The sequence below is a fragment of the Seriola aureovittata genome, chromosome 7, assembly GCF_021018895.1.
Source record: "Seriola aureovittata isolate HTS-2021-v1 ecotype China chromosome 7, ASM2101889v1, whole genome shotgun sequence".
Lineage (NCBI taxonomy): Eukaryota > Metazoa > Chordata > Actinopteri > Carangiformes > Carangidae > Seriola > Seriola aureovittata.
In genome coordinates, this window is record NC_079370.1 from 4,376,600 (window position 1) to 4,398,005 (window position 21,406).

The 21,406-nt window shown below is 42.0% G+C and overlaps 3 protein-coding genes across 3 annotated transcripts; 1 reads left to right on the forward strand and 2 right to left on the reverse strand.

Annotated features, from left to right (window-relative positions):
- Positions 1 to 185: 185 nt before the first annotated feature.
- LOC130172536 (CD209 antigen-like protein A) lies at positions 186 to 2,682 on the reverse strand. Its single transcript, XM_056381319.1, has 7 exons — positions 2,504 to 2,682; positions 1,942 to 2,016; positions 1,703 to 1,792; positions 1,399 to 1,572; positions 1,147 to 1,310; positions 927 to 1,039; positions 186 to 850 (listed from the first exon to the last, which is right to left on the reverse strand). Exons 1-7 carry the CDS (start codon positions 2,565 to 2,567, stop codon positions 724 to 726), a joined length of 807 nt encoding a protein of 268 aa, XP_056237294.1. The 5' UTR covers positions 2,568 to 2,682; the 3' UTR covers positions 186 to 723.
- Positions 2,683 to 3,689: 1,007 nt separating this feature from the next.
- On the reverse strand, positions 3,690 to 7,162 carry LOC130172555 (asialoglycoprotein receptor 1-like). The gene is made up of 7 exons (XM_056381352.1): positions 7,001 to 7,162; positions 6,260 to 6,337; positions 5,585 to 5,701; positions 4,552 to 4,917; positions 4,300 to 4,463; positions 4,080 to 4,192; positions 3,690 to 4,003 (listed from the first exon to the last, which is right to left on the reverse strand). Exons 1-7 carry the CDS (start codon positions 7,065 to 7,067, stop codon positions 3,877 to 3,879), a joined length of 1,032 nt encoding a protein of 343 aa, XP_056237327.1. The 5' UTR covers positions 7,068 to 7,162; the 3' UTR covers positions 3,690 to 3,876.
- A 4,074-nt stretch (positions 7,163 to 11,236) lies between these two features.
- Positions 11,237 to 19,761, forward strand: nes (nestin). The gene is made up of 4 exons (XM_056381853.1): positions 11,237 to 12,224; positions 12,999 to 13,123; positions 15,582 to 15,655; positions 16,286 to 19,761. The coding sequence occupies exons 1-4, from the start codon at positions 11,394 to 11,396 to the stop codon at positions 19,087 to 19,089; spliced, it is 3,834 nt and encodes a 1,277-aa protein (XP_056237828.1). The 5' UTR covers positions 11,237 to 11,393; the 3' UTR covers positions 19,090 to 19,761.
- The last annotated feature ends 1,645 nt before the right edge of the window (positions 19,762 to 21,406 follow it).

The window sequence follows — 21,406 nt, forward strand, 5'->3', positions numbered from 1 at the left end:
CCCTCACAGTTTCACAGAACCCAAACTGATATCCTTCAAAACCCAAAAATAATCAATTAACTAGGCCCATCACAGAAAAGTTTGTGGTGTTGGTTAGGAGGTCATGTTGAGTTTAGTAAAAAAATTGGTCAGTAATGTGAATGTGGTAAATATTTGCTGTATGCAAAAAAAATTTAACAATGACATTGTGTTGCAGCATTTTTATTCACTGTAACCTCTCTCTCCCTCTGGTGGCCGATCAGAAGCGACACTGTAAATGTTACATACAGGAAATTGAAAACTGAAGCAGTCTTGTTGGTCCCTTTCATCAATCTGCTAATATACAAATGGTAAGCATTGCATCTCTAACAACGTGGAAGAAAAACACATTCAAAGTCCTTGATGATCAACAGTTTACTGCTCTTTTAGGTCAGTCACTGTATTTTCCTCAATGCTGGTGTCAGCACTCAGACTCACTGCACCTATATGATCTAATATCTGACTGCACATATACATTACATCATGTGAGTGTCTGTGACACAGACACACACACACACACACACACACACACACACACAAACATCTTTGAAAAAAAAAGCTTTCTGAGAAAAATAAAATATTATTTTAGAAATACAAATTGTGATCAGAAGTAGATTCATATTAGATATTTATAAACAAGTGGATATTATCTGACATGTGATTAATCTTTACAGACAGTGACCTTCTCAAGTTTAACTGCAGCGTTTAAACAGATAAAGCTGCCTTTTCACAGAACCATCGGTTTCTCTCACTACAGCTCACTGATTTCCATCCTCTGTCTTTGAGAACAGAAATTGCACAGTGATCTTTCTCAGGACGTCCTATCCAGGATCTGAGGGAAAAGCATGACGGTTAGATCAAAACTGATAGATTTCATTATTCAAATTGTTCAGCGATGTGTCTCTTACTCTTTAGTCAGATCACTTCCATCGACCCACTTCCATCTCCCATCTTCAACTCTCAGGCCAATCCAGTATCCTCTGGTTCCAGAACTATCCCAGCTGTGATCACTGATGTATTCCTGAGGACAATGGAGAGACAGTTATCAGAGATATTTAAATACCACAAGTACACTGTGATTTAACTTCATATAGGCTGTCTTTAATGTTTCCACAGTTTTCTCTTTACCTTTTCTTTTTCATCAACTACAACAACCAAATCTGAAGCCTTTCCTCTGCAGTTTTCTTGAGCTTCTCTCCAGTTTTTCTGTTCATCACGACCAGGGTTATTAATGGCATAGCAGCTGGACGTGTTGTGTAGCCATCCAGCCTGACAAGCGTTACAATGTCTTTCTGTAAAAACAGAGACAAACTAATTAGCAACAATACTGCATAGTGATCGTATTATATTTGGTCACTAATTAAAGTGATCTGAACATACTGTCTCTTTCTATGGGGCAGTAGGCATCAATACTCCACTGAGCTCGAGTGACGTTGAGCTCATTCCACTCTGTCTCCTCCTTCTCTATTTGTTGTGTTAAGTTGTTCCTCTGTGTCTCCAGCTCCTGGTTTTCTTCAGTCAGCTTGGTGTTGTTTTCAGCAATGACAGATGTAACTACAGTCAAACATGCAGGAAGGAGAGGTGAGCTGTCATTGTGTAACACCAGAGACAAAAAGAGGAATCATTCCAGCAGAGCATTAACAGAGACATGTACATGTTTATTTACAGTTCAGTTTATACTCACAGTAGATATCAAGGGCCAAAATCACAGAGAGTATCATCCAACTCACTGCTATTGTTGGAATAGACTGAGTTAAGGAGTGAGGCTTCTTATCTGACAAAACAATAAGAAATCAGCCGAAATATGTTGTGTGCTTTAAAACAGTCAAAAGTTCTGTCATACAGTTTTAATATTCAATCATTTTGATTATTGTTAAAATGCCTAAGTTAATTATTGGCAAGTAAACTGTGACAGTAACATACCCATGACGGCTGGTGTTTTGTCCACAGTGGAAACTGCTGCGTTAACATAGTCGACTTCCTCACATACCTCTGAAACTGTTCAGATCAAACACCAGTGTTTAAATATCTGCAGTAAATTAGCTTTTATTCACAGTGTTACTCCTGATATGTTGAGCAGACTGGAAAATACATGAGAAGGTGAACATGAATTTTCATCTGTTGAAATGCATTTACTGCCAGTGTGCTGTCATGCTTCAAAAGAATCAAACAGTATAGATAGATAGATAGATAGATAGATAGATAGATAGATAGATAGATAGATAGATAGATAGATAGATAGATAGATAGATAGATAGATAGATAGACTCAGAACATATTTACATACATCAACATATCACATGAATAAAGTTCTAATCAGTAGCTACCTACTATAGTTTGTTGTTGAGATTAGCGAGCTACGCAGGTTAGCATCACTGTGGCAGAGCTGACACACTTATGAATATTTAAAAAACAATAAAACAAGATGCTGCAGCACAAAAGATGAGAAGCTTGTGAAGTTTTATTCTATTAGAAAACATCTTACCTGCAGACAAAGAAGGATTTGGATTTTTGAAAGCGACAGTCTGCTGCTGTGTGTTTCTGTTCATCGTGAACAAAGCATGAAGTTCACCAGTAATCCTCTATGAAGACTGAAAGACAAGTAAAAAAAAAAGTGAAGTCTACCGATTATAAACCTCTCAGACAAGTAGGTGGGTGGTAGTTCTGCTTTTTTTGTGAGTTTGTCTTTGTTTAGCAGCTAATGTAAAGTTGTGATGGGAAGTATTCTCTTTTAATTGATTCAGTCCAGACTGTCTCTGACAGATCCTCTCACGCTGCTGCAGGTATCAGGTATTCTTAAGCATTAATGATCATGAAGAAATCAATTGTTGAGAGACAACACCTCAACGGATTTCAACATGATCGGCCCTTTATGTCCAACCACCGAAAAACTTCCTTTGTGAGACTTCCTGTCCCTCTCTGGAGCTCTGTTGGTGCTGACGTTGGCTGTGTGAATGAAGACTGAGGTCTAAAAGGACATAGAAACATACTGAGACCAGACCTTCCTCTAACTCATCTTGATTAAATATGTTACAACATCCTATAATATTAACCTTGTTCTTCCTGACTTGATTAAAGCTGACTGACGTTTCCAAGGAGCAATTTGCAAGAAAAAGTCAGTAACGACATTGTGTGGCAGCATTTTTATTCACTGTAATGGACTACATTAATTTGCTTCTACTCATCTGTCACGTCTACACAAAGTTAATCTTTACATCAGAACACAAACACTCATGAGCACAGCCCAGTAACATTTAGTGGAGAGGTAACACAGCTCCCTCTGGTGGCCAATCAGCAGCAACACTGTAAAATGTTACATACAGGAAATTGAAAACTGAAGCAGTCTTGTTGGTCCCTTTCATCAATCTGCTAATATACAAATGGTAAGCATTGCATCTCTAACAACATGGAAGAAAAACACATTCAAAGTCATTGATGATCAACAGTTTACTGCTCTTTTAGGTCAGTCACTGTATTTTCCTCAATGCTGGTGTCAGCACTCAGACTCACTGCACCTATATGATCTAATATCTGACTGCACATATACATTACATCATGTGAGTGTCTGTGACACAGACACACACACAGACACACATACACACACACACCACACACACACACACACACACACACACATACACACACACACACACACACACACACACACACACACACACACACACACGCACACAAACATCTTTGAAAAAAAAAGCTTTCTGAGAAAAATAAAATATTATTTTAGAAATACAAATTGTGATCAGAAGTAGATTCATATTAGATATTTATAAACAAGCGGATATGATCTGACATGTGATTAATCTTTACAGACAGTGACCTTCTCAAGTTTAACTGCAGCGTTTAAACAGATAAAGCTGCCTTTTCACAGATCCATCGGTTTCGATCACTACAGCTCACTGATTTCCATTCTCTGTCTTTGAGAACAGAAATTGCACAGTGATCTTTCTCAGGACGTCCTATCCAGGATCTGAGGGAAAAGCATGACGGTTAGATCAAGGCTGATAGATTTCATTATTCAAATTGTTCAGCGATGTGTCTCTTACTCTTTAGTCAGATCACTTCCATCGACCCACTTCCATCTCCCATCTTCAACTCTCAGGCCAATCCAGTATCCTCTGGTTCCAGAACTATCCCAGCTGTGTTCAATGATGTATTCCTGAGGACAATGGAGAGACAGTTATCAGAGATATTTAAATACTACAAGTACACTGTGATTTCACTTCATATAGGCTGTCCTTAATGTTTCCACAGTTTTCTCTTTACCTTTTCTTTTTCATCAACTACAACAACCAAATCTGAAGCCTTTCCTCTGCAGTTTTCTCGAGCTTCTTTCCAGGTTTTCTGTTCATTTTGAACAGCGTTATTAATGGCATAGCAGCTGGACGTGTTGTTTAGCCATCCATCCTGACAAGGGTTACAATGTCTTTCTGTAAAAACAGAGACAAACTAATTAGCAAAAATACTGCATAGTGATCGTATTATATTTGGTCACTAATTAAAGTGATCTGAACATACTGTCTCTTTCTATGGGGCAGTAGGCATCAATGCTCCACTGAGCTCGAGTGACGTTGAGCTCATTCCACTCTGTCTCATTCTTCTCTATTTGTTGTGTTAAGTTGTTCCTCTGTGCCTCCAGCTCCTGGTTTTGTTTTTTCAGGTCCTGGTTTTCTTCAGTCAGGTTTTTGAGCTTGCTTTCCGAGACATTATACATTGTTTTCAGCTGGTTTAACTGGACTGTGAGATTGTCCTTGTTTTGCCTCAAGTTTTCATTGTCGGAAATTAGTTCAGTATTGCGTTTTGTCAGGTTGTCATTTTCAGCTAGTAGAGTTGTTTGGTTGTGCTTTAACTGGTCCAGCTGTTTGTCCTGACTGGGTGAAACAACTGTAAAATAAAAATTTGCTCAAATGATCACAATATTGACATTTGTTTTTGGTATATCACAGTGATACTCTCAGAAGATTGTTCCTGTCTGTTCTTCATTGTGTTTACTAAAATTGATAAGATCAGCAAATCCCATGAAAAGATTAAAACCAACTATCTGTACGTCCTTCCCTCTATACTTTAGACTCCCTGCTTCTCTCAAAGCCCATTGGTTCCCGCTGAAGATGCAAATCTTTGAATTTTCCCACTTTAGCTTTTAAGTAAACATCACTGAAAACAATGGGTAACAGAATTTGTTGTGAAATTTTTTGAAAGATATGGTTGTGTTAGCGAGATAACAGGCGTACAGTGTATTTGTGATTGATTCTTAAACTATGGTGGCCATTGTTATGAAAGAATATGTTCTTAATAACAATGGCGCTCTTTAGTAAGTATATATATATATATATATATATATACACATGCATACACACAGTACAGACAACACTTGTTATTCGAATCAATTCAGTGTTGGTATAGGTCTTAACATGGGATATATTTCTACATTAATTAACTTAAATTCATAAAAACAATTAGAGCCAGAAACTTAAACTAAAACAGACAATTTTTCTTCAGGGACTGTCTCATGTCTAAGTTCATACATGGATGGTCTGTTTTGTATACTTACAGTAAATGCAGACGACTATGATGCCTATTATCAAAATGACACAGAGAATGCTCAAAAAACAAGCCACCAGCTGACAGGCGCCACAACTGTTTTTTCCTTTCTTGTATGGCATGAGTCCTGCGGAGACAAATACAATTATAAAAAATTTAGGGGTAGTGAGGGTAAAAGTAAAGGTCATTTATAGGAAAGGATTGCAATAATTTTGCTTGGATAGATCATGGTTCTGACGCAGAGAAATGCGCTTTTAGCGTGAACAGCCGGGCTACTCCGCGTTGCCAGCTAGTCGGACTGGCGGACAATCCAAAAATCCATAAAGGCCATTAGTTACAGATGATCCAAGCCTCTGCCTTGGGAAAGACTTATTAAAAAAAAAAAAAAAAAGTTCTAATATGGTTTAAACACCATGAATTAGATTAAGGCTTTGTTATAAATTTTCAGTCTTCAAACTCGAACTGAGATTACCCAGATGACAACATCAGGGTTATTGACAAAGCGCTGTTTTTACACACTGAGTAGTAATCATCCTGAAACTAGTTCTCTCTTATCTGTAGTAAAAATGGTAATTTGAAATGGTAAAAGTTGTAATACTGCTAGTACTAGCGGCATTATAAGAAATATTCCTAGTTGCAGTAATACCTGAATGTTGAGCACATAGTCTTTTTTTGTTCAACTTACCATTTGTGTCTGCAGTTTGCTCGGAGGTTTGGCTGTGCACCTTCACTTCATCGTACACAGTTTCCTCCTCATCTTTAGCTGAAAGGTTGAGGAACAGTCAATTACTGTGCAGTCTTGCAAATTGTGATTGTGTTTGTCCCAAATTTCAGTATCTTGTAGAATGACAAGTCATTCAGTGTGTGAGCTCTCCACGGAGTTGTATTCTTTAGACTCTTGCAGGGCATTAAAACGGTTAGCTAAAACCTAAGATGATGAAATTCTTCTTCTTCTATTACAGTTTCTTTGTACACTCTCCTGTGGTTTTAGGCAGCTGTGGTCAGTCTGGAATCTCCAGCGCTAAGCAACACTAAGCAAAAAGCTGAGTTTACACTTTATATTTGGTAGCGGCAGATTACAACAATTACATATATGACTTTAATCCTCTACACAATGTAATATTACTTATCAGGTAGGACCCTAAAGCCATTATCATATTACACTTTGAAGTGTTCAGGAAATGGTAACTGAAGAGAAACATCACTGAAATTAAATCTCAATGGGCCATTCCAATGGATTACAATTAGTAGAAGTAAAGTCATTAACAGTTAAACATTGTGTGTCTAGATTTTAACTGTATCAGTTTTCTTTTTTAATTTTTAGCGAACATATTTTCTGGACACCTCAGCTTATTTTTGCCCACTTACTTACTTGCTTGGATTTAACTCTCTGATCAGTAAAAAACAAACAAACAACTAAACTTACCTTCAGGTGGGGGTTTATTTTTCGGTTTGAATACAACTGAAGCGTAGTTAATTTCCTCCTCTGACATCACTGCAGTTGTTCTCGTAAGTTCTATCTGACTTGAAGACAGAGAAGGGCTACTGTAATTGAACCACGGAGCATCCTAATATGAGAAGTGGTTGCTTCCCCTGTTCAGCTGAATCTGTTGCTCACACCCCTGAAATGAACAACTTCTGCTTTTGGGTGAGAAAGTAATTTGCATCCACGGCTGACTGATTGCAGCCCTTCAAACTGTGTACAGTGCTTTCTTGTATTATGAAAAGATAATTTTCTAATAAAAGACAATATTGCAAATAGTGCACATGCAGGAAAAGGATTACTAATATGGAATGTGGACTTTGGATGTCTGCTTCATGCCGTATCAGGAATCTCAATTCATGCACCATAAGCAAATAAAAAAGAACAAATGACGAACTGCGGGTGGCTTTTAACAGGTTGAAAGACAGCTGGCGTCGTTAACAGAAAACTGCAGAAGCTGCTAAGACAAAACATTTTTCTGATATTATTTTAATCTAACCGTTAACTCTATTCTTAATTCCCCCCAATCTGTATCTCTGGAAGCCTCCTCTGAAGATGGTGACCACTATAGAGCTCTCATCTCACCCCCAACTTGTGACCCGTCCATCTCTGTCCCCTGCTCTGCTGTCTTTAACCACTTTGAACCTGTGTCCCTCTCTTTTTTAGAAAGAGATCGTTGGTTGTATGAAACCCTCAGGTGCTCCTTGCTATTATGAAGCAGTCTGACCTTTTAGTGTGGTACCTGAAAATTTTAAACATGCTGTAGTGCAACCACTGATTAAAAAACCTGGTCATACCCCTCAGCTCTCTCTAATTTCAGGCCTATTTCCAAGCTCCAGTTCCTTTCTAAAATGTAATCATTGTGCTTTTAGACTTAACTGCTGCCTTTGACACAGTGGACCACAATGTTCTCATCTCTTGTCTGGAGCACTGGGTGGTCAGTAATGGTGTAGCACTGGATTGGTTTAGGTACCTACCTGGCTGAAAGAAGTTTTTGTGTCCTCTTCCGTGCCTCTTCCCTGCAGTGTCCCGCAGGGTTCGATTCTGGGGCCCCTTCTTTTTTTCGCTTGCGCCCCCTTGGTCCTATTTTGAGAAAACATGGCATCTCGCTTCACTGTTATGTGGACGACGGTCAAATTTATGCACCCCTGAAGCACAAAGACACGTACTCTGTCAAACCGTTACTAGAGTGTCTCAGCGATCTGTCCACAGCCTGACTGTTGCTTTGTTGTGTGTACACAATAACATGCAACATCTTTTGGGTATGAAGAATTTATCTCCTGAATTCTGATTAAACACACTCATTTTATAGAGTTATGTTTTTTTTAAAAAGGGAAAGTAAAGTTATCAATCAACTCAATCAAATCAATTTCTGATATTACTATATTTTCACTCGTTTGTTTTTATACCTAAATTTTTATTGACATTATTTTGATGCATACCCTCCATAGATGCAAATAGACAAGAACAGTGTCTAAATTAAACAATGAAACATTTAATTTTCACGATCAAAGGACAAGAAACCCAACACCTCATTTTTACTTCATGTGATGAAGCAGAAACACATCAGTCGAGTAAAACAAAAAGAGAAGGAAACAGGAAACAAAAATGGTGCAACACACAGCAACACGCAGCAACCTCACAATGACCGTGCACCTTGACATTCAAAGAGCTCCAAAAAAAGGTTTCCACTCCTTTTCACCTTCTCCTGTTTGTCCTCTGGTTATGTCGGTCAGTCCCTCTGGTAAAATACAAGATTTCATCTCCTTCACAATACATGGATCAAAAGGTATATCCAGACTCAAACCCGCCGATGGAGGAATCCATATCATGACATGGAAGCTCTATAGAAAAGTGTGAAAGTGGGGTGTCGAGTGGCACAGTTGGTTGAGCAGGCGCCCCATATGTAGAGGCTACAGTCCTCACTGCAGTCGGCCTCGGATGGTCCTTTACTGCATGTCATTCCCCCTCTCTCTGCCTCCTAATTTCCTGTCTCCCTCTACTGTGCTATCAATAAAGGCATAAAAAAAAAAAAAGCCCAAAAAAATATATTGAAAAAAAAAAAGAAAAGTGTGAAAGTTTCCAGATGTGATAGTGGCTCAGGTATCAAATGCTTATGTTTTGATCATATCAACTAACAAATTTTAACTTCCTCTATATGTGACCTGCTGAAGATCTGCACTAGGTTAAAGAATTTGCATAATAAACTGTGGCAGACAGTGTGAAGATTTTGGTTTGAGTTTGGTTTGAATGACACAAGAGCAGATTCAGCTGGTGAGGCAGATATCTGTACACTGATAGGGTTGTTAATGTACAGCGAATGAATATTTCTGGTTGGACTGGTGCATGTTTTTGTAAAGCTGCAGCCAGTATTTTTTATACTACAAGATTATATTTTTTTAATATTTAGTATTATTCAGTGTTCTTCTAAACGCTAAGCAGAAGTTTGTTTTTCCACAAATATATTCTTGGTGTCACGGGCCTGTGAAACCTTCAGAGCAACATGGGACACTTAAAAAAAAAAAAAAATTTAAATAGATGCACAAGTAATAAAAGCAGATCTTCATAAGAGCTTTTATATTGCTTGTCCGTGTGGTGCCTCTTTATCAGAGGCAGAGGAAAGTTTTAAATCTTGTCGATTTCATTGAGGCCTCTGGGGAAAGCTTTCCTCAAAAGTATTTGAGCTTCTTAAATATTTCTCATTATGGCAGATTAGGCAGCCTCATTTCTGTCTGGTTGTAGGACTTCCTTTACAAGCCCTACGTTTCCGTGAGACTGATATAAACGTGGAGGTCAAATTTCGAACAATAAAGGAAACTTCTTCTTCTTCTAAGTTATTTGATACCTCTTGTAGAGTTCATTACACCTTTCCTCTGTTACATGTATGTATGTCTTTAGGGTAGGATGCAGTTAGAGATGGGTACTGGGGAATACTAAGTAATGGCAAGCTGCTGCAGTGTTGTGAGATGTCCACTAGGTGGAGAAGGGGAAGTCAAAAGTATATCTCTCCCTGGCATCACAGTGTACCCATACTTACAGTGCAAAACTTATAAAATATATGTTTTGTTTTGTTTTTTTATTATTGTGAGTAAGATTTGTGTCGTTCATTCCCTCCACTCTGCAGTTACTTTTTCTTGAGGTTTTCGGTGTTGACATGTTTATAGAATCACACTTTGCATTATTCGGTCTAATCATTAACCAACTCTCCTAAATGCAGTTTCCAAACAAGAAGCAGAGCACAGGTGAAACTCTGAGGGATTCATTTAGAGGGAAATTCTGAGCAGCTTGACACACAGCTCATGACTGTCATATACAGTTGTCCCAGTCTTGATGTCTTACATGTAACAACTAAAGTTACTGTTTTTCCAAAAACCACAAGTCAGAGGAAAATGGTTTTTGTCACATTACGAGAACAGGTCTGTGTCTTTTCAGTAGGAGGCCACTTTGCTGAATTTCAGTGTGATTTTATTCCATTATTTTCACTAGATAAAATTAAGCTTCTGATGCTTTAGTTTTTCTGCAGCTGACATTACTTTCAGCAAAAGAATGTTGTAAACTGTTGAGTAACTCGTAAGTTGGTGAGTTATCAATCTGAAGTGTTTTATCACTTGTCCCTATTTTCACTTTCATTGTTGTGTTTTTTTTTAATACCACTTGACTTCCCCTAAATACTTTTCTTTCATTCAGAACGCTGTAGCCGGAGGCCGAACTAAGACACCAGTTCACAAATTTCTGCACTGGTTTCCAGTTTGTCATACAACTGAGTTCTAATAACTGTTGTCTTTAACTTACCCACTGTTATCTATAAATATAGATAACATCAACTGTGTGGGTGCTACTCTTGTGTCTTTCCTCCTGGGCTTCCTGTCATAGATGTAAAATCCTTCTCCCTCTTACTAAACTGGAAAAAGTACCAGTGGTGAAAGAGTTAACCTTGGAGATTACATCACTCCCTCCCTCTGCCCTTTCCCATCTCTTTCAGCCCTCCCACTCCACCCCTCCGTCTCGTCTCATCTCATCTCTCCCTCATCCCGCTGCCTCCCTCTCCATCCCTTCTCATCCCCTCTCTCCTCCCTCTCCGGGCTTCAGTCTCCTCCCTCTGCATCCCTCCTCCCCTGCTGTCCATGTGTCCAGCCCCTTCATTAACTCCAGTATGAAAGGGAAGCCTATTGCTGGCAGTCACAGTACCAGATCCTCACAGGAGCCTCACGCTCACGAAAAAACTCCCCCACCCACACACACCCTGACTCAGGCCTGGACTGGGAGATACACTTGGCTGCCAAATCATAATCAGCGCACCTCTGAGCGAGGCCTCGGTTTGCCAAACCTCTCAGACATGGAGCTCCACAGTGTGCATAAAACCTTCCACCACAGCCACCTGGGTGAGGAGAAGCACCAGATGCTGAACTTGAACCGACGCCTGGAGACCTATCTGAATCGGGTCAAACTCCTGGAGGAGGAAAACTTGCTGCTCGCGCAGGAGATCCAAGCTCTGAGACGCAGCGGTCACGGAGCTTCGACACGCAGGAAGGGCTTGGAGGAAGAGCTGCGGCAAACAAGGCTGGAGTTGGATGCAGCCTGGACGGACAGGGTCCACACAGAGCTGGAGGTCGGCCGGCTGACCCAGGAGTTCCAAGCCCTGGACCTGCAGAGACAGAGGGAGGCTCAAGCCCACGTCAAGGCCAAGACAATGGCGGAGCAAAGCAGGAAGGTGCTGGAGGAGGAACAGAGAGCACAGATCTGGCTGAGAGAGAAGGTCAGTCATCTGGAGCATGAGATGAGGCTCCTAATTCAAACCCATCAGGAGGATGTGGCCCACTTGGAGGCCACATTGAGCCATTCCAGAGCCGCAGTGCCACCCACACGGGCTCAGAGGGGCAACCAGGCACCGAACCTCCTAGAGCTGGGGCAGGAGTACTCCCAGAGGGCCACCAGAGCATGGCAGGAGGCAGCAGAGGCCTATCAGGGCCAGTTAGCTCAGCTAGAGGAGTCGCTCAACCAGGCCAGAGGCCGTTTGACCCAAGTGGGCCAGGAGAAGAGTGAAAGCCAGCTGAGGCTCCGAGCCCTGGAGAAGGAGATCGCCTCAGCTCAGGATGTCAGGCTGCATCTGGAGAAGAGCGCATCCCAACAGAGAAACAAACACAGTCAGGAGATCCAACAGCTCCAGGTGAGTGTGATTATCAAACCTGTCAACATCCTTTTATGAAGCATTATTGATCAAAATATCACATTTCAACAGTTAATTGATTAAATGTTCACTCTAAAAATTAATTAATTGTAACGACTGAATGAAATAATGATCACGACAGATTTTTTTTTTTTTTTTGCAGAAGCTGTCAAAAATAATTTAGCAACCTCTGTCTTGTGAGAAAACAATCCCCCACTCTGTCCTCTGTTTGCTGTCTGTCACATATGACTGGTCAAGTCTTCACCAGAAGATCCTTTTTGTTTCTAACTACAATGTCCAGATGAACAATTTTTTCGATTTCTCAATTCCTGGCAAATATTCGTGCTCTTTAGAAAGATGCCAGATGTCGCACTGAAGACTTCTAGGAGCATTTATTATATTGCATATTCTGATGCAATGAAAAGATTTGGGTCTGAAAGGGAAAAGGGAACAACATATACATATAAATAACATATTGGTTCTGTTGGGATTAGTTCTGGGTCGCTCTGAGGTGAAGCACCAAAATCAAGTGTGTGGTCCTGGAGGATTAGTAACAAGTTTGCATCAGCTGTCAAACAGCAAACCAGAGTCTCAGACATTAAGCAAATGTGTTATAACACTGGCCAGACATGTTCCTCTTACCATCATTTGAACAAACCCCAGAGCATGACAAACAGTGGAAGAAAGGATGTGTATTCCCTTTTATAAACTACAATGTGAGAAAGCCTTTTTTTTAACTGCTTCCTCTTCCTGTTTGGCTTCCTGTTTTGGCAGGCACACATAGAGGGCCTGGAGGCGGAGAAAGAGGAGGTGGGCCAGCAGATCGACCACCTCCTCCTGGAAAACCGAGGCCTGCTGCAGCTGAAGATGTCTCTGGGTCTGGAGGTAGCGACGTACAGGTACGCTGCGCCCGCCAGCTGCTTTTCTGCTACACCTGTTGATCCTGTTTAGGCTTAAGGGGCTGGTGGTGCCTACACCCTGCATGAGCTTTTCCAAGATGCCTTCAGTATCTCTGCCCCTGTAGATTCAGAATTATTGATCCAGGCCTGATCAGTAAGAACATACATAAGTCCATCCTGAATGTCATTCTCCCATTTGTTCATATTCCAGAAGAAAACAGAAAAGAGAATCTTTATCAATCTCATACCTGTGCATTAGTTATGGTGCTGCACACTAGACATATTTAGCCTAGCTTAGCATAAGGTAAAAAAAAAAAAGAAAAATTGCACACAAACACAAATCTATTGGTTTCAGAGGGAATTATGTGTCAGAGCCGTTCTTGATTTTCTCTGGGGAAATATTCACACATCCAACTATCTCAGATAAAGGTGTGTTGAGTGTCACTTGAGTCTTGAGAAAAGAAGATCCTGCTCAGCATCACAGTTATATTGATCATACCAACGTTTCGGTCCCTCTACACCTCTGTCAAACTGTCACTATACGATCAATAAACTGTGAGATCGGTGATCAGTGTGCAGGATATTATTTTCTCAAGACTCTTACGCTATTACTGGTATTTCAACAGAAGTCTTATTCGATTGTGCAACACAAAAGGTTGATTTGCTTCAATTCGGATTGCACTGTTTCTGCGAACTAATTTCACCGTATCAGATGTAGATGCTTGCAACACGTCCACCTCACGTTGCATTTTTGCTCAGTTACTTCACTGCACTGCAATAAACTGTATCTCTTGCCCTCTAAAATCAGGGGGGGTGAGTAGAGTCGGCTGTAAATAATGAAGCCTATCCAGTCACAGCCAAATGCATTTATTGACTGTCTACTAACACGACAGCTGCATTCTGCTCCTCTAGCATTTCCATCAAAGATATTGTGATCAATGGCTGAAAAATAGCCATTCTATTATGATTATTGATCGACGGAGATACGTTTTTTTGTTCCGGCCTTTGTGGTGACTGTTTGTGACATGATGGTCCGTCACGCTTCAGCGAAAAAGGGGAAACTGTGGCTGCACACTCTGATGTAAATGCACAACAACTTCACATGGAGGATGATGATCTAAGGAACTAACCCGATGTCAGACAGATAGGTGATGAATACTACAGTTAATTTTGATTTTAACATGCCCAAAGACGCTTGTGCACTCACGCTTTCACGGGAGCTGACTAAAACCGATTTTCAACAACATCTTTTTACTTTAACCACTGTGAAGAAAACGATTCACTCACAGTCACAATCACGTGGCGATCCTTCGTGCTCAGCTAACTTTTAGTCGCAGCCTCCTTTGTATCTAGCTTCAACGGTGTCCGATTACAACATGTAAATATGACATAATTTAAAGAAGAAGAACTATGCTATCATCCATCGTAGGGTGTGGCGTAAAAAAAATCCAGTTCCAGGAACTCAAGTTCATTAAATGAAATGAATGCCTGTGTATGTTCCTTTAGTGGAAATGATATAAGTATCACATATTAAATAATCAAATACAAGTTATGTGAAGCTCGCACGCCTCAGGGTCAGATTTGGTTCCACAAATCCAAATGGTGCGTCCGGCTCAGCTATCATCACCACCACGTCGGCTCTGATTTAGGGGATTAGTTTAACCTATTCAAACGCTGCTGCTCACTAACAGCGCAGATGAACAGCCTTCCACCCATCGGCGAGAGAAGCTGACAAATAAAGAGCCGTCCGGACTAAAGGTCATCTCATTGAGACAGCAGCCTCTGTTGTCCTCAGACAGACTAACTTATCCATTATGGAGTTCTATGGTGGCGTCTCCTCGCTCCGGCCCCCACCTCCTCAAAATATTGACCCTCTCCCTTTAGTGAAGAGCTACCGATTTATGAGCTATGGGAGTCTAGAATAACAGCAGAGGGGAACGGGATGGGGGGATGGGGGGAGGGGAGGGACAGGGGGGACATAACTAGAGGACAAATTTCAATGTCATTCACTGCACATGAAACTGTTCTTATACCCAGATGTTGTGTAGTTCAGGATCTTGTAAAGAAATGCAGATGGAGTTAATATGCTAAACATGCAGCTAATTATAAGAGTATGTGTTGGAATGGAGACTGGTGCGGTCGCAGTGGTATTAGTGCTGCATGGGCTGCTCATAATATCTGCTGTCATTATGTGTGTGTGTGTGTGTGTGTGTGTGTGTGTGTGTGAGGAATTGATGGCAGAGGTTTGTGTGCTGCAGATGGCTCCTCAATGGCGAGGCCTTTCCTTCATTACCATAACAACAGACCTCAGTCTGTTCCTGCTGCTCGAGAGCAACAAAAGTCTCCCCTTCGCTCCCACCTCTCCGTGTGCTCATCCGGATCCTAAACGTCACTATATTCACACGTCTCTCCGTAACTTCAGGATGTAACCTGTTTCTGTTGTTGTCTGTCTCTGCAGAGCTTTACTGGACAGTGAGAGCATCGGGGGAGACGTCTCTTTGTCAAATCAGCCAAGAAACATTTCCATCACAGGTAATCAAATAAACAAACAATAACCACGCATCAGCACCGTGTCAGTGGCTGCAGTGATTTACCATGTTGCATAAATCCCGTCCTTTATTTCCATTCTCACCCTTTGTAAAGGTGTAATATCACTCTGTCTAACTAAAAGCCCCTCAGAGTGGGGGACATGTTTGATATAATTTGTAATCGCATTAGTTTAACTAGAGAGTGGTGGAGGTGGAGGGGCGAGCCCGGCTGACGGGGGGCTGAGCCAGGCACTTTGGGTCCTGTAATTCAAGCCACCTAAGAGAATCCCCGAAAGGTTATTGAGCCATATGGCTTTGCTTTCCGGTAACTTAGACAGCGCTGAAAGGAAATGACAATCAATATCTCCCCATTACTGTCCAAACTCCTTTGAGAACATACGTTTTAATAATGCACAGTATCTATGTCGCCTGAAGATTACTAGGGATTATTTGAAGCACGAGTCAGCACTGTGTGGAGATATCAAATATCTTAGCATACAGTACATTTGACAGCACTGTTACAAAGATACGGTTGGTTTCATTTAAACCCAGTGTATTCAGACATCAGTGCAAGTCAATATTGCAGTAGATCAGTTCATTGTGTATTCATGAGCTCTACTCTTTTACTCCACAGATGCAGTGTTCTGTCCTCGGGGGGTTAAAAAGAATTACCCAACGCAGCTGTCTGCTACCCACAAGACTACTTCCCTTTTATCTCTCCGCACCATAACAGCAACAGCACCAACGACAATACCTGCAACATCGCTCTGCAATAGAAAACCTGTAACTTTCAACGAAACTCCCGAGATTCTACGGAAACCTGCGGCGGCAGAGCCAGCAAAGTCAGCAACATGGGAGACCCCTTATCCTAAAATACTGCAGGATGGCGCTGTTGAAAATTTCAGACCACAGGAGGTTCATGAGAAAGTCACCTACGCTGAGCCTCTGTCGCCTCCTAATGAGCAGGAGGCTTTTGCTCCAACGACATCAGGGACCAAAGAAGGTGAAGATGATGAAACTCGAGATGAAACAGTTATGGAGTCAGTTGTTGGTTATGAGGTCAAGTCCGGCCACAGCAGCGAGCCAGCCTTCAATGAAATTAGCCACCACCAGTTTACATCACCCAACCTTACACCACACCACATCAACGTGACAGAGCGGCCCTGTGTTTTCCCGGATCAATCTGATAATGATGTGTCTATTGACGGCGCTGCTGAAAAGGAAGACGTGCAACAGCCAAGTGCTCCGATTGATGCGCTGGCAAGTGAAGAGTGTGCAGGCGAAGCAGCAGAGCACGCCCGAGTGGAGAGCTCAGATTCTGAAACAGAGGCAGTGCTCGAACCAACCTTTGGATCCAGGACGAGCAGTCCAGTGTCCGAATGTGAGAATGCAGAAAGTGTGTTCAACCAATTTACAGATTTCAGCCGAGATGAAAACGGCTCAAATGAAGATGCAGTTGAGATAACACCAGAATTAAACTCTTCTATGGTAGGAACAAATGAGACAGATGTTGAGGAGAAGTTGTACCCTGATGGAGAGGAGATGGATACGTGGGATAGTGTAATTGAAAGGAAGGTTGAGCTGAAGACCGACGATGGCATCGAAGAAGAAGCAAAAAGACAACATGCTGAACCCGAGGAAGACATTTCAGCAAGAGAAGTGGAGCATGAAAAGAGAGAAATTAGCCACGACAATGTGGCCTCCTCAGTGATGGACACACAAGTTGATGATGACGGAGAGAGATCTGCATTATACCAAGAGAACGTACCGCCTCCTGACAATGAAGAAGAAGAAGATGATGATGATGATGAAGAGGAGGACTCTCAAAATGTCTGTGTGTCATGGAGGACCGAGTTGGAGAGCGACAGCTATGCTCAGGACAACACCCTCGCTGACACTCGTCCTCTGATCCGATACAAAAGCGACGAGACCGACGCCAACACTCAGGCATCGCACATGGAGGAGAGTGAGTCCAGCGAGGGAGACCAGGAAAAGAAGATGGCAGAGACGGGAAGTGACGTGTGGAGCGAAGGCAAGTCAAAGAAATTTGGAACCATGGAAGATCTGTGCGAGGAAGTTGAAGCAGAAGTACTGGATGACGAATTTGACCTGGGATATGCTCAAATTGAGGACAGGGTCATTGGCCAGAGTGTGACTGTGAGTGAGCATGCTACGCCGATGAACGAGGAAGAAATAGCAGAAGAAATGATCAAGAAAGTCAGTAATGGATATTCAGACGAAGAGACCGAAGAACTGACCGAACCCGCGGCACCCGCAGACGTAGACTACGGTGAGGAGTTGGACACGGACAGACTTGTGGAGCAGGAACTGGAGAACCTATCCACACACAGCTACAGTGCTCGCTTCGCGCAGCAGCAGCAGGTGGGTGAGAGCGAGTCTGCCGAGGAAACGACAGAGCAAGAAGAGGCCGGACGAATAAAAACAGAAGACAAGTCTTTCTGTGCAGAGTCTGGACTGTGGGAAAACGGCAAACTTGTATCTTCCTCTGGAACAATAGATCAGCCTCATGAGAACTGGTATTTCAGTAACTCATCAGTGGTAATGACTCACACAGACACTCTCGCTTATAAGAAGGTCCAGCAAGAGAAAAGAGAGGAAGTGGATGAACACAATGTCTCCACGGTGACGCATGCTGATGTAACAGAAGATTGCTCCGGCATGAGTGATGTCCCCAGCAGGCCTGATATGGAGGAAATCGACAACTCGCAGGAACCGAACTCCGCGTGGCAAGAAAACACGCAGGATGTGGCCGCCCCCGCCGAGGTGGTAAACGTCGTACCCGAAGAGACAGCCGACTCTCAGGAACATCCCACTGAGGAGGCTGTAGACTGTCAGGCATTTCCTGATGCTCCGGAAACAGCTGAATGGGAAGTCCTGGAGAACCCAAGTGAAGAATTTGAAATCGGAGATCAAATTGAACATGATCCAAAATGTGATAACGCGCCTGACTCGGCTGAAACCTGCCTCCATGATGACGGAGGCTCTGATGAAGGTGTCATGATGTGTGGGAAAGAGGAAACCCTTGAGATTTCACCTGACAGTGCACCTGATGAAAACGATATCTTCGCGGTGAAGGACTCTGGTATAAAGAATGATTTCTGGGTGTCCTCCCTAGAGACCGGCGCCGCCTATCAACCAGATGACGCGTGTAACGAAGCAGCCGAACAGACCAATCAAGATCTAGGTTTTGGCGACAACCTAGTTTGGGGGAATTCAGACGACTCGAATGTGGTTAATGGGAACACCAGGGTGGACACTGACCCGTCTAAAGCCCTGGCTGCTAAAGCGGAGCAGGCACAGATGCGTTCCGAGGTGAAGCAGCTGTTGTGTAGAAATGTCGTAGACGGGGAGTTGGTCCACTCCGAGGAGTCTGACGTCGAGGGTGAATCCTGGTCGTCCGGGGAGGAAACGGTATAAAAAGTTGAGACCAGTTTTAGATAAACCACTTTTAGACCTTTTCAGTGTTAGTCTGAGGAAACTTCTGTTTTCCATAGAAATGCATTTACTACCAAAACCAAAGTCGTGCCTTGGTGCGCACCTCAACGACACGAACCACCAATGTGCCAATTCTATCTGTAAGGACACTGAGCTCTCGCCTTGTTTTCTTAAAGTGACACATTTGACTAACCTTTCTTTCTGTCTTCCTCCTAATTGTTCAGCCCTTTTTCAGTGTGCATGTGGGAGAGGGTTGGGAGTTTGTTGCATGCAGGAACAGCATGGGGAGAGAACAAAGAATGTCATTTGAAAGTCAAAGCGTTTATTGATTGCTGTCTAATCTGATTTTACTGACTGATGGGAATCAATGAGACCAGAGGGGTAGAATTCCTTGTAGAGTGTTTCTGCTAGTGAGTTATCTCATTTCACTGGACAACAGCTGACTCACCTCTGCATGTTTTACATGTGACACAATGAATGAATGGTTTATATTCAAAATGACCGACTTAAAGAAGCAAATGTTTTTGTTTCTGTTTGATTGATCTGAAGACGGAGGAGAGAAGAAAAGTAAATCGGTTTCACTTTTTATTTCTGTCCTTAAAGTTTTTCCTGCGGTACAATTACAGTCCAAAATAAACTGTAGATTACGTAATACACTCTGAGTCTCTTTGTTGTTGTACCTTGTTGACTCGTTTTCCTTCATACTACACGTCACATACTGACATCACCAAAGTAGGTGTAAACAAAATATTTTTTCAAATTCAGTCCAATTTTATTCCAAATGTTTCATTCAGGCCACGTCACACTGGGGTTGTCCTCTGGAAATCAATTAGATTCCACTGATCACTAATACAACTCACTGTTCATTTGGATGGAAGAGTTCATGGGGATTTGTTATTAGCATCCTGTTAGCTTTACTTTAGCAAATAAAAATACTGGCAAATCAGTGAGAGCCTGAACCCATTAACTCTTACAGTCTTATACACAAGAACTTTGCTTTAGGTCAAAGGTGAAAATCTTAATTTTACAGGTGTTAAATGTTCTAATAATTTCCTACAAGTCTCCGGGGAAGAACTATATATTATATTAATTATAGGGGAAAATACAGACGTGTTCAATTAGTGTGCTTGAGTTTGTGAAAGGTGTCTGTAAGTAAGATACAATTTAGTATTTATGGAGAGTAAAGGTTCCAGTGTAATTCACTTGGAGGTTTAAATGGAGTCATTCTTTAAAATATTTATATTTTCTCTACAACAGGCACCAAAATTACAAAGCTCTTTCCAGGGCCGGCCTCTAAAACTATAAACCTTCTGCAGTTGCATCGTTAAGACGAGGTGAAGAAACCAGCTGCTCGCTGCCTTCCAGCAACAACCATCCCTGTTTCCTCTGGGGGTTTACATTGAGGAAGTCTGTGAAGCTCTGTGTGTGTGTCTGTGTGTGTGTCTGTGTCTGTGTTTGTGTGTGTCTGTGACTTGGCAACATCCCAGCTTCACTGACCTCAAAGCAGGCGAGCTAACAAAGCAGCGCCGGGGCCTTCCACAAGCAGACCGCCATCCCATGAGACGGTCAAGGCAAAAGAGCCAGAGAGGGAACAATGTGTGACCTCAGCTCCTCTCCTTCCCGCTCTCACCCTCCCCACTTCCTCCGCCACCCCCCCTGTCATTCATTAGTCAGTTTACCAAACAATGGCGGCTATTTTAGTGGGCGCTCGCCTCCTTGCTGCCCAAATCTGCCCAATGAGAGCTTCAGCGAGCGGGGAAACCACAGACAGCCTTATTCACTGTGAGATGGCTGAAGTGCTGGAATGGTATTACGGCAGCTGTCTGGCATGCTCCTATTCTCCACCCATCAATAGAAATGTCCTACCAAGACACACACACACACACACACACACACACACACACGCTCACAAACTGTGATGAGACAAACTATTAATGCCTCCAGATTACAGCAGCAACAGATGAGATTCAAATCCTGATTCCTTTCCAAATATTAACTGGTATCACGGGAGAGAAAATACATAATGTTTCAATAGACTACATATTAACACATGCCCATCTGCCAGCAGTGACTTCAGGCTTTTCGTTAAGTTTTTATTGACCTTTAGTTCATGTGCATTGAATGTGTGTTTGGCTCCAGTCTTTGTAAACGATGTGGACTCTGTCCTTTAGAGACTTAACAAGAATATTTCATTAAAAAAAAGGCTGTTAAATAATAAATAAATGTTCCAAATGACATATTTACAAGTCACATTTAAGGTCCTTTTACAACTGATGCTGCAAAAGTGATTTATGATTGG

What these genes read in the sequence shown, in the direction of transcription:
- LOC130172536 (XM_056381319.1), bottom strand. Translation starts at nt 2,567, where the DNA reads ATGAACAGAAACACACAGCAGCAGACTGTCGCTTTCAAAAATCCAAAT. An exon ending in CTGCCCCATAGAAAGAGACA is followed by an intron (nt 1,311 to 1,398) that starts GTATGTTCAGAT and finishes CTGTTTTTACAG; the next exon opens with AAAGACATTGTAACGCTTGT. An exon ending in GGAAGTGATCTGACTAAAGA is followed by an intron (nt 851 to 926) that starts GTAAGAGACACA and finishes CTTTTCCCTCAG; the next exon opens with ATCCTGGATAGGACGTCCTG.
- nes (XM_056381853.1), top strand. Translation starts at nt 11,394, where the DNA reads ATGGAGCTCCACAGTGTGCATAAAACCTTCCACCACAGCCACCTGGGT. An exon ending in AGGAGATCCAACAGCTCCAG is followed by an intron (nt 12,225 to 12,998) that starts GTGAGTGTGATT and finishes CTGTTTTGGCAG; the next exon opens with GCACACATAGAGGGCCTGGA. An exon ending in CTGGAGGTAGCGACGTACAG is followed by an intron (nt 13,124 to 15,581) that starts GTACGCTGCGCC and finishes CTGTCTCTGCAG; the next exon opens with AGCTTTACTGGACAGTGAGA.
- LOC130172555 (XM_056381352.1), bottom strand. Translation starts at nt 7,067, where the DNA reads ATGTCAGAGGAGGAAATTAACTACGCTTCAGTTGTATTCAAACCGAAA. An exon ending in AAATAAACCCCCACCTGAAG is followed by an intron (nt 6,338 to 7,000) that starts GTAAGTTTAGTT and finishes TCAACCTTTCAG; the next exon opens with CTAAAGATGAGGAGGAAACT. An exon ending in CATAGTCGTCTGCATTTACT is followed by an intron (nt 4,918 to 5,584) that starts GTAAGTATACAA and finishes TTTATTTTACAG; the next exon opens with TTGTTTCACCCAGTCAGGAC.